This window comes from Podarcis cretensis, assembly GCF_951804945.1.
Source record: "Podarcis cretensis genome assembly, chromosome: 10".
Lineage (NCBI taxonomy): Eukaryota > Metazoa > Chordata > Lepidosauria > Squamata > Lacertidae > Podarcis > Podarcis cretensis.
In genome coordinates, this window is record NC_137179.1 from 24,542,607 (window position 1) to 24,555,287 (window position 12,681).

A 12,681-nucleotide genomic window follows, 5' to 3' on the forward strand; every position below is an offset into this window, starting at 1 on the left:
GGAGGACGTTAATAACGGCGTTGCTAGAAGTTAGGGTTGCCAACTGACCGGGGGAAGAGAACAACGCCCTGGTCTCTTCTTGCTCCTAACAGTAGTACATCCCATGCTGGATAGGAATGTGTAGCAGGATTTTAACTACGCTTGTAAAGTAACAAAAAATATGGAGAGTTTAGATGGATAAAAAAAAAGGACAACGACCTGATAAGTAGTTGTAAACATTGTTATTAGGACCCATGGGGGGAGGGGTCCTGAGATTCAGAGTAATATCTTTATGTGGTTTTTAAATTGCTTTTGTTATATCTTCTTAAAGTCAAATAAAAATTATTTACAAAAAAGGGAATGTGCTACGCTGCCAATAAAGGCATGGCTGCGGTGACTGGGGACACGGGGAGGATTAGGCATATTACTGTATGTTGAATGTGTGAAGAAGGCTTTCTCGAACTCTTAGCAGGTGCTTGGTTAGACATTTTCTCCTCCCACCTCGCTTTTAAAAGTTTTTAAATTTTGTCTTTGTGGTCATTCTTTCGCAAGGATCCAAACGGTACAGCTCTGAGCCACCCTGCCAGCACAGGGAAAAAGTGATACATCACTGGTTTTACCAGAGCTTTATGTGTTAAACACCGCACGGTTGAATTCGTTTCAGGTCACTTTGAACCAGCCTTTCAATCATCATGATTTTCTGAAGTGAGTGACAGTTACAATTCAACAGTTAAATAGGGATAGATAAAACCACAGCTGGTGTAAAAGAGAGAGTGAATGAACTAATAAATGATGATTGCCATTAGGCTTTAAACATCTACTTACAAGTGCAGGATCCCCAGTCTGTCACAATGTGTTGAGTTGCTCCCAAAGCTTCAGAGCCATCACAGTAGCTTCTTGCTTAATAGACACAATAAGTGCCTAAAGGTTCTCATTCATAGGTCTTAAAGGAAGGAACGTATGGAGGGAGTTATATAGGCCCAAACTTTTAAAAGTATGTGCTAGCACCTTCAAATTTAGTCTGGGAACACATTGGCAACCAGTGGTACTTTTGAAGTATAAGTGTTATATGTTCTCTGTTGCAAGCACCAGGCAATCTTTTTGGCTGCACAGGCCAGATCCTTACCAGGATTGGCCTCACAGACCACTGAGTTGGTTGTATGCACCAATTCTATGTAAAGAACTGGCTAATGTAGCCAAACTGAGTAGAATTTAACCCCCAGCTCATCTGCTGAGAAGAGATTAAATCTTCCTGCGTGCACCAGTTCCCTATGGAGATCTGGCACACAAAGCCAATGTAGAATTGGCCCCCAGGTTATTTTTATGTACCTTCAAATGACATAGGATTTTTTTGTCATACTGTCACTTTGGTAACTCACCTTACCATAATCTTTCATATTTCCCTGTTGTTTCCAGGTCACATTTATTCTTCAGCCATGTTCTGTCCTTATTGAATATCATTTAGATGTGTTTGCTTCTCATGCCCCTAGTCATGGAGAATATTATGTTTATCCTGTTCTTTTAAAGGTTTACCCCTCCTGTGTAGTTCAAAATTAAACTAAGCAGTGTTAGAAATTAGCCAGATGCCAGGCACATTTTGCTACTGGCATGGGTCCAATTGCTACCATGAGATCTCTGGATGCCAAGTTGGCAACTGACATCTCCATCTGGCTGGTTTCTCCAGCTTTCTTAAGCAGGTAAGCAGAACAACTTATTTATTGCATTTATATTCCACCTTTTCCTCCAAGGAGTACATGGTTCACCCTACTCCTCAATTATTCCCTGCAATGACCCTGTGAGGTAGGTTGAGGGACTGTGGCCCAAAGTCACCTGGTGAGCTTCATGACTGAGTAGGGAGTTGAACCTTGATCTCCCAAGTCCTGGTCCAACACTTTAACCACTAAACCACACTTCTGAGTACTTCTGCTATAGAGAAGCTATATAAATTAAGTAGGTTAATAAGTATGGGGAAAGCTCTTAGAGAAGGGTCTGAAAGATTTTCATTGAAGCTTGAATTAGTTTTATTCTGGATTGTTTTATTTAGCATTTTAATGTGTTCCAACTGCTTTGGGATTTTTTCTTTAAAATATAAAGTGGTATAGAAATGTAGATAATAATAATTACCGTATTTTTCGCCCTATAGGACGCACTTTTTCCCCTCCAAAAATGAAGGGGAAATCTGTGTGCATCCTATGGGGCGAATACAGGCTTTCGCTGAAGCTTGGAGAGCGAGAGGGGTCAGTGCGCACCGACCCCTCTCACTCTCCAGGCTTCAGGAAGCTATCAGCAAGCCTGGGGAGCCCGGGGGAATTCCCGCAGGGCTCCCTAGGCTGCGGATAGCAGCCTGCTGCCCGGCGTGCGGGCCCCTGAAGCAGAGCGCCCCGCGCTTTGGGCAGACATCGGGCAGCCCCACAAGCTCGGGGGACAGCGGGGAGGCGCCGCGCCGCCATACCACTGTTCCCCAACCTGGTTTGGATTCCCCGACCTGGTTTTGGGGGGGAAATAAAGGAAAATTTTTTTTCCTTTATTTCCCCCCCCCCAAAAAAAACTAGGTGCGTCCTATGGGCTGGTGCGTCCTATGGGACGAAAAATACGGTATATATACATCTTCTTGCACAAAAAGACACCTAGACATTCAGTTTTGGCAACCTCAACCTAGGTTTAAGCTGTCATTTGGTGATTAGCTTATACATATGTGTTTCTAACACTGAAACTAAGTAAAATTAGTATTATTTTACTTTCTAATTTTAGGATCATGGCTTCCCTTCAGCAAAGGATCTTGAATATTATTCAGTGTTTTCGAAAAGAATGGCGCTTATTTTCAGAATCTGAAAGGACTACTGTGTGTGGTGTAGATTGCATGCTGATGGCTTTGTACCTATCGGTTGCTGAGGTCAATAAAAAGGTTAGTGAACAAAGTTAGGGAAATTTTCTGTCTTGAATACTTCGTTCACAAGGTGCCCAGATAAAGCTGAAGGATGCCTTTACTGCTTCTGATGCTTGAGAAGGCAGGAGTCTTGCTAGCCTCTTCAAAATGCTGCTTATATTTCTCATTGGGCTGTTTCAGATGCAATGGGAAAATGTGGCTTTTTTGTTATATGTATGAGTTCCACTGAACATTCTTCTTTCTTCCCCATTCCATTGACTGGAAACCATTCATCCTCACTGGAGAAAGTTAAAAGGTAACACTGTTATGAGAATAAACCTACTTCTGGTCCTTTTTGTCTCAAATGGATGATGAATAAGGCCCCTGACTTCTGTTTCTTTGTCATACTCAAGCATAACAGAATGTTGGGAAGTGTTAGATGCTTAATGTTTTGGCTGTTAACATAACATATGTTTTAATTTTCTTTTCTTTGGAATGGAATCAATTTAGCATATCCTTGTGTGTGTCTTTAAATATATGCCTAACTACTTAAATGACTTAGGATCTTAATGAGGACTACATTTCTAATAAAGTTGGAAGTACATATAATTCAAGTTACAATTACTGCAAGGTTAGCATTTGTGTAACTTGGTTACAGTGGAACCAATTTTTTCTTCTTTGTCCAAGTGCAAGCAGCTGAAGGATGAAGTACCTCAGCAGACTTTTCCAGGAAAGCTCACTTTCTTCTGCTGAGACTGACCATGGAAATTTTCAGCTCAAAAGGATTTTACATCATAAAATTATAAGCAGATGAAAAAGTGGGGAGGGTTAGTGAGGAACTTGTTTTTCAGCTGCATCTGTAACATTATGCTTATAGTTATATATACACTTTTCTGACATATGATATATTTTTGTTTAACAAAGATCTTTAGTGAAAAGTTGGAACTTTTATTGGCCTCTGCTGTTCTGGTGGTTTGCAAGGGCAAACAAACATTGTTATCAAACCAGACCAAAAATAAGCATTGTTTCTGTCCGATGAATTAACATAACTTTTAAAAGAGACAGAGAACAATCCAAACCCCTCTGCTGGTGTGGGGGCTCTGCAGGGAGCACCCCAATGTGGTTGCCCAAATGGTTAGTGTATGGAAGCTGCTTTCAGAAACAACTGCAATTCTGTGGGGTTGGGCCAGCACAGGATCCACTGGATCCTGGGCCTGCCCTGCTGCTAATCATGTGATTGGAGGGTACCCAGTATGGGCCTCTGTTGCATCTCTCTGGCAGCTGGTTCAGCAGAGGCTTTATATATGCATTTTATAATAATTTTTATTTTAGATAGCAAACTTACAAATAGCCAGCCTCATATTACTAACATGCTTAGTCTAGTTAATGCACGAAGAGGTTAAACTTTTCTGCCAGGTTTAGCTTACTTTGGGGGAGGGAGTTAATCAAGCCACTTCAATCTACCTGATGAATGCAGTGTGTGAAGAGGCTAAGTTGGTTGCTCCAGCCTAGCCGCATGTCTCTAACAAGCCTCTCTTGAATTCCTGTACCAATAATTTTGAAACTTTCACCACTATGCAACTAAGCCACGTTTTACTGAAATATATAGATCAAGGGTGGTAGAAAAATTTAATAAATACTAATAATAATACTGTCTGTGCAACCTTTTCTGAATGCTGTATGGAAAAGCACATGAAACTGACCTTTGGAGAGTTTGTAAGTAAACCATTTTTAACTTACCAAATTTCTATGTTAGGGAAAGAAGGAAGCTTTGGAACTCACAAGGGCATCTTTTATAGCTCTAACAGCCTATATTTCCATGCTTTAGTATGCTGCATATTTAGTGATTTTAAATCTCTGCTGGGGTTCTCTCACCAAAGAGTACTTGCCCCAAAATTGGCACCCAGGAATTCTCATTTTATACCTATTTTTTCATTGCACTAACATATAGGTAGCATAGTTTCTTTGTAATTCCTCCATAGTAACATGATGCAACATACTTCCATTTTCGGTGTAATTATTTAAAAAATATATTTAATAATTTCTGTAAAGAAATTTTGTTAGAAATTTGGAATTTAGAACAAAAAAGCTCTGTAGTAATATGTTCAGAAAGTACATGATTATTCCAAAAAACATTTGGAAGAACTGCAGGGCTTTAAGATTGGTAAAAGTTTGATTTTTTTCACTTTACCCTTGTGAAATATAATATTCCTGTTGTCTATCAGAGAATTAAAGTGTTGAACTTTGTGAACTTCCTTTATAAATTAGCCAGCTGGCATTTATTCCTAGCAAAACATTTTCTGAGTCCTACCACAAACTCTCACAATCCTTTCTATGAATAATATGCTGTCACGGTGGGCACCTGATCATGAAAACTGATATCTGGACAGCATTTTTATTTGGATTTAAAATGTTTTTACAATACCAGTATAAACACAGTTAAGCTCTGCAAATTCTTCATCTTGTGAGAAAAGATTTTGACTGAATTATTCTGAAGCTTAACTAGTAGTTACACTTCAAAGAACTGGTTTCAAAACAGTGTTTTTTTAAAAAGAGCTGCAACCACCAGACTTTTGCCATCACTTCCTGGGCCCCCATCAGCTGCTATGATGGCAACTACCAGGCAGCCAAACTATCCCAGCAAAACACTTCTGCATTCTAGTTCCCAGCATACTTTCATTCCAGGAGAATTCTAGAATGCCACAGATATAGACCAGAAAGTGAACAGAGTACCTTTGTTCCATGTAGAGCTACCTCAATACAGGCATAGCTACAGGAAGGTGGGATTTAGCCTTAGCTAAAGTTCAACATGGCAGCAACAGCATTGCCACAATCCACCTGGTGTGGCCTCCTGACCCACTGGTTATGCCACCTATGGTTTAAACAAGCCAACTTCAGAAACAACAATCTGAGTTTGGTTGATTTGAAAATAACTATACAGTGGTGCCTCCCAAGACGAAAAGAATCCTTTCCGCGAGTCTCTTCGTCTAGCGGTTTTTTCGTCTTGCGAAGCAAGCCCATTGACGGCTTAGCGGATTAGCGCTATTAGCGGCTTTTAGCGGCTTATCGGCTTAGCAGATAAGCAGATTAGCGGCTTAGCGGCTTAGAAAAGGGGGGGGGGAGGAAAAAACCCCCGCAGGAACTCGCAAGACATTTTCGTCTTGCGAAGCAAGCCCATAGGAAATGCGTTTTGTGAAGCACCTCCAAAACGGAAAACTCTTTCGTCTAGCGAGTTTTCCGTCTTGCGAGGCATTCGTCTTGCGGGGCACCACTGTAGTTAATTTAGCAACAATTTGTCAGTCACAGCAAAACCACAGTTAAGCAAAGGAAAGTAAAAAACTTACAAACTTTTTCAAATGGTTGCATGATGGAAGTCTCACTGTGGCTCATTTCTTCTCATGCAGATACTGTAATACTAAACCATAGTATAGTACAGTGGGTCTCAAACTTTTTTCTCTGGACTGTACTTTCAGAATAAAAATTTGCTTGCACCACATTGAATATTTTATTGATAAGAAATACATTGGAAAACAAATAAGAAAGAAATCCTATCAGTACTTGATTTATAAAATAGAACACAATTACTTTATAATATGATCAGGGGAAATCCAGAAAGTATAAAACAAGGCAGCTAAATAAGAACATGAATCATTCCCAAAATATGATAGACTAGCCTCTTACATATGTGCCATAAATATGTATATAAACTCACACCTCTCATTGAACGCGAGCTTGCTTTTGTCAGGTAATCTCATTTATATTATGTCTAATTTGAATCAGACAAACTATCATCTCTTCATCAAGGCCTTTTTCTCTTTTGCAATCTTTCATATTTGTCAGAGTTGAAAATCCCTGTTCACAACAGTACGTTGCGGAGAACTGTAGAAGAATAGCCAATGCTATTTTCAAGCACTCTGTTTAAACAGCAATTCTGGATCACAGCTAGGATTGTCCTCAATATCGCTTGGTGCTCTTCCTCTCATTTTGAAAAGATATCTATCCATGTTCTGCAAATAATAATAAAAAAATGATACTATACTACACTGAATGATTGTCCTCAAATCTTCCTGCTGCCCTTGCCATCCTCTCCTGACATATTAGTGTGGCATGCCACACCCTTTGAGAAACACTGGCATAGCATGACATGTGAACATGGTGAGTGGACTGGACACAGATGACATTTACTTCCTATTGAAATCAATGTAGTACAGTGGTACCTTGGGTTACATACGCTTCAGGTTACATACGCTTCAAGTTACAGACTCCGCTAACCCAGAAATAGTGCTTCAGGTTAAGAACTTTGCTTCAGGATGAGAACAGAAATCGTGCTCCAGTGGCGCGGCAACAGCAGGAGGCCCCATTAGCTAAAGTGGTGCTTCAGGCTAAGTACGGACCTCCGGAACGAATTAAGTACTTAACCCGAGGTACCACTGTATAGATAAAGACTAGCTTGTCCAAATCATTTCAATTGGATGCAAGTTCAGCTTTAGTCTGAAGCCACTCCACTCCACCAAGCATTTGTCCAGGGAATGGTTAGATGGCATATGATGCTGCCACCATGGGGAAGGTAAACAAGCCTTTTAAATGTATTTAGATGGTCTTAGTCATTCTTAAGTGTTTAAAATATGTTTTTATTTTATTATATGTACAGTTTTATTACTGTGTTGTTTGCTACCATGAGCTCCATTGAGGGGAAGGGCAGAATAGAAATTTAATAAATAAAATAAGTATGTAAGGGTCAGTGTCTGTGGGAGACCAGGTTCTAGAAACTCTTTAAGATATGTATTTATTTATTACATTTGTTACACACATACCCTTTTCTCCAAGGAGCTAAAGGCATACATGGTTCTTCCTCTCATTTAATATCCACAACAACCTGGTGATGTAGGTTAGTCTGAGGGGCAGTGACTGGCCCAAGGTCTCATAGTGAGTTTCATAGTTGAGTGAGGATTTGAGCCCTGGTCCCCCATGTCCTAGTCCTGTACCACACTAGGCTGATATTTCCAGGAAGTAAGGCATTGCTATAAATACGAAAAATGTAAGGAAAACTGAGGAAAGGAAGAGTGAGGAAAACAGAAAAGGCTATAAGTGGCCATAGGAAGATGAGTCTAACATATGTCTCATGGCTCTAAGTCACATGATGATTTTGAAATGTAGCTTTAAACCTTAGAAACAGTCATCAGTCCACAAAGATATATTATTTTGATGTTTTCTCCTATATAGTCTCCTTAGAATCCAACCATGACACAACAATGCATTTTTAAAAGGCTTGGGGAGGAAATTGATAAGGGTATTTTCCCTGAAGTCTTTCATAAAAATAGTTAAATGCTCTATGTGATTAGTTTTTGCTTTTCAGCATAATATAACTTTGTAAGACTGGTTTGTATTTTATTAGCCTGCAATTCCTGTTCCAAATAAGTACGGTAAGCAGATTTCCCCCTCTTGTATTAACTTACAGAACCGCGGAGATTTTGAAGCATCTCTTAGTGAACTGCTATTAACTTGGAATTACTTGGTACCTGGCAAACTGGGCATACTGCAGAAAAATATGGAAGCTCCTGAAAACTATGCTGACATCACAAGTGCATATGCTAGCTTTTTAAAACGCTGCAATATGATGGATCTAATAGATGTCTATCAAAAATGTAGGGCACTAGCACTGGAAAATGAATCGGTTTCCTGTGTAAGTATTTTATTTATTTATTTAATTAAAACAGCCACTTTACTCATAGCCTATGACAAGTAAGCTGGACTTTAAGGCGACCAAGCAGGGAAACGAACACCTCAAATTTGCTTTATCTTAGCCTGTTGCTGTGTCACAAAAATGGCTAACAAAGTAAATGTGGATTGGTAAGCATTATTTGTGGGCTAGTAACTTTTGTGGGCTTATTTAAAAGAATGGAATAAAATGTTGCCAAGAAAGTGATGTAGATGAAGCTAAATTAGCTACACAGTAATCCTGCAATCCATGCCAAAGCCACATATTAGCCATATAAGCTACTTCAGTTTTTGTGCTAAACTTGGTAAGGATAAAAGCTATGTGGTTATGAAATAAGATAATCCCCTCTTAATGTGTCTGGCACAACTCTATGGAAAGGATGCTCTTTCATGTCAGAGTAACTCAGAATTAAATTCCAGGGATGCAGTCACTTTAATCGGAAACATTATGAAGACAAACTGCTATGGTACTTTAAATTATGAGCATGTGATGAGGAAAGTTCTGCCTGTTGAAATCTTGCTTTAGAAGTTTTGATTTTTGATTTTTTTTTGTAATTTTGATTCTTGAATATTTTTTATCATTTTATTTCCCTATCATCAAATGCCTGCACATTTTTGATTCACTTAATCACCTTTAAAAAAACAAAAACAGTACCAGAAACTTGTATCTAAAGGAATTAAAGCCCATTCCAGCCTTACATATGTCCATGTTCATGTACTCTGCTACTGGGATATAAAGAAATTTCTCTTGTTATGAGATTTCTTTGTACAATCGTACCTTGGATCCCAAACGCCCTAGAACTCATATGTTTTGGCGCCGCACACCCAGAAGTGATTGTTTCAGTTTGCAAACATTCTTTTGGAACCTGAATATCCGATGGGGATTCTGTGGATTCTGATTGGCTACAAGAGCTTCCTGCAGCCAATCAGAAGCCGCAATTTGGTTTTCACTATCCAACAAGCATTCTGGAATCAATTTTTAGGTCCCTCCCCATCAAGCATCTGTTTTACAAATGTGATCGTGGCATGTTATATCCTTAAAAAATTATAATAAGAGCCCTGCTGAATCAGTTCAGATGTTTATTCCCGCATCCTGTTCTCACAGTGATTAACCAGATACCTACTGAAAACCCGCAAGCAAGATGTGAGTGCAATAGCATTCTTACTTAGGATTCCTGGCAACTTGTATACTGGGGCACACTGCTTCTAACAGTGGAGAGAGAACATTGACTAGTAACCATGGTAGCCCTATTCTCTATGCATTTGTCTAAACCACCCAGGTTGGTAGCCATTGCTGCATCATGTGGGAGCCAATCCTCTAGTTAATGCACTGTGTGAAGAAGTAATTCCTATCCACTTTCTCCACAACATGCATAATCTTTGATACTTCTGTCATATATAAGATTATGGATGGTGTGGAGAATGTGAACAGAGAGAAAAGGAGCACTCTGAGAGATTCTGGCACTAATGGTTAATCCTGCATTCTCAACAAGGACCAGTTTAAAGCTAACCAGTAAAGTTTTCTTTTTGAGTATCCATATTCCTCAACCACTTTTCTGCTTTGGGATTTTTGCTATCTACTTGTGCAGCAAACTTTGTTCTGGGTACTCAAGAATCAAAACAGTCTCCACAACCTGTTCCTTGAAAAGAATGGTAGGAGAGTGTCTAGTTACAGTTCTGAAATATCTTATTGCTTCCCAAAGGCACAACTGTTAGAATTTATTGCTGGAACAGCAGATTTAGCCATTGAGAATCATTCAGTTCTTACTACCCCCTCAACACCAACCAGCAGAGTGAACCAGGATCATGAAGAGGTAAAATGTATGAGTATTGTCCTATATTCCAACTATCATAGTGTTTGTCATAACCCGTATTTGCTTATGTACAGAAATCACACTTGGACTCTAATACAGTATTGAAATTTAGCTGCATTTCTGCTTTCTTTGAAAGAAGAAAACTAGTATTCTGTTTTGTGGAAAGACATTTCAGAACATGTAGATAAGCATGGTAAAAGATTCCAAGATTCAGAATCCCATCATAATCTTTACCCATGTTTTCTTACCTGTACACCCCTGCTGCCTTTCAGTTACTCAAACCTTGCTCTGGAGATAGAATGCCTGACACAATAAAATTTACTTGGAGTCATTAATAAGATTGGAATGATGAACAGTCCTATGATGAAATAGTGTCTATTGCCAGGGTGGTCAGTATGGAAAGTGTAGATCTCAGGCTGGAAAGAACAAAAGTAATTTAAAATTTTGTCCAGTGTACTTTTATGTATTAATTATAATCCATATTTGTTTCTTTAATTGCTTATCTGATTTTTCAAAATGTAGATTAGTGAATTGAAAGCTAGTGTAGTATTTTTGCTTTCCTACATGAGAGTTTCCTAATATTTTGCTAAATTGTGTTTTCATGAAGCAGCCCTGTTTAGGGAAGCTTTTAATGTTTGATGTATCACAGTATTTTAATATTTTGTTGGAAGCCACCTATTATTATTATTACTATTATAGAATAAACTAACAGGATTCTCTTTTATGTAGCTACCAATGATGGTGAAGAAAATTTTGTATGCATATTTAAGTATATTGGTTAACTCCAAGAATGATCTGGCATTTGCTTACATTTTAAACGTTCCTGACAGAGGACTTGGAAGGGAAGCTTTTACTGACCTAAAGCATGCTGCACAGCAGAGACAAATGTCCATATTCTTGGTACGTATGACAAATCAAAGCAATTTTTTTGTATTTGAAGGCATTGAGGAGATGCAATAGGACGATTTTTGGGTTTTTTTAAAGCAAACTATATAGGAGCTGGATTGGGATTGTTCATGTAACAGCCAGAAGTCATCCATTTGTACTGCGTTATCCATGCTGGTTGTACAAATCCTCCAGTCTGCCATTTTAGATAAGTGAATATAGGCATAGTTTCTGTGAGGATTGTTGCAGTCAGGTATGCTGTGTCAGTACACCAAATACTGAAAAAGTTGACTGAAATCATTCTAATATATTAGCTTCTCAGGACAGCCCATCTGTATCAGTATAGTTTTGGTGGAGCCAGAGGGGAGCAAATCAAAACTGAAGGGCTTCAGAGCACTAAAGTTGCTTTATGAAGCAGTAGTTGTGAAAAAAGTGTTTCCTAAATTCTCTGTCAAATGGGCATTACTCAAAGATCTTTGCCCATTATCAGTGGCAGAGCCATAGGAAATCACTCAGGCCAGAGCACTGTACCATGTATTCATAATTTGGGTTTTAAATGTTAATTCCTTTCAAAACATGACTTGGGAACAGGTTTGATGTAGCATAGTCAAGTTTTTGGGGTGTTATAATTGAATAAGTATGGAAACATGTGAAAGATTAATCAGTTCAATTCCTAAAGTTGTATTATTTGGTGTTTTATGAATTATGGACTTGGACTATGTTCATCAGCCACTCTTTTATGGTTACCAAAGAAAGAAAACTTCTTTGTATAAAAACATGGTTTTCTTTTGGCAGCTTTGTTCTAAAGAAGAAGAATGACGAAATACTTTCCATTGAGTAGTCAAGATCCTATGAAGCACACACAATCTGTAGTGTATCCATGAGCACTGGCAGAATTATTCTACAAGGTTGGGGGTTCTCTAAAAATCTAACCCCCATCTTTTTTTTTTTTAATTATACAATATGTAGATAAGAAGAACACACTTGTAGACCCACCAGATTCTGGTGCACTGGTTAACTGGGTTTGTGTACGTTTTTGCCAAAGGATTACTATATGATGTTGTTGAGGGTTAATGAATATCCCAAGTCCTGTTGAGGCAGACCTATGTGCCTTCCATACAGGCCACCTCTGAATTGGCAGCTGTGGGGTCAGAATTTTGACCCAGAAGTCACCTGATGCTAGTACCTGCTTTGATTGACACAATTTTAATTGAATTCTGCACAAAACATTTAAATGTAAGGTGGCTAATGGGAAGATCAAATTTGTCTTACTATGCAGGCACAATCCTTCTGGCTTGAAACAGTAGAATGGGTTGAACAATTAATATACTTAAGTTTTCCAAAGATTTGTAGTTTTGCTTCACAATAGCACACAGTTATCATATTTGGAACAGATTTGTCTTTGTTTTACAATCGCAT

General features: G+C 38.8%; 1 protein-coding gene and 1 long non-coding RNA gene across 7 annotated transcripts in view; one reads left to right on the forward strand and one right to left on the reverse strand.

Annotated features, from left to right (window-relative positions):
- Positions 1–12,681, forward strand: part of PARPBP (PARP1 binding protein) — a 29,117-nt gene that overhangs the window by 170 nt on the left and 16,266 nt on the right. For 2 of the 6 annotated variants that reach the window (XM_079992659.1, XM_079992661.1), the window contains exons 2-6: positions 532–684; positions 2,731–2,884; positions 8,304–8,528; positions 10,267–10,377; positions 11,107–11,277. In XM_079992659.1, the coding sequence (XP_079848785.1) occupies positions 2,735–2,884; positions 8,304–8,528; positions 10,267–10,377; positions 11,107–11,277 (657 nt within the window). In that variant the 5' untranslated portion in view covers positions 532–684; positions 2,731–2,734. Of the gene's footprint in view, positions 1–8; positions 30–531; positions 685–2,730; positions 2,885–8,303; positions 8,529–10,266; positions 10,378–10,696; positions 10,809–11,106; positions 11,278–12,057; positions 12,171–12,681 lie in introns of those variants that run through there. The other 4 variants (XM_079992665.1, XM_079992660.1, XM_079992662.1 and 1 more) reach the window with 4 other exon arrangements.
- Positions 6,582–10,257, reverse strand: LOC307225412. The gene is made up of 2 exons (XR_013842986.1): positions 9,342–10,257; positions 6,582–6,852 (listed from the first exon to the last, which is right to left on the reverse strand). It is a non-coding gene; the product is annotated as an uncharacterized lncRNA (long non-coding RNA).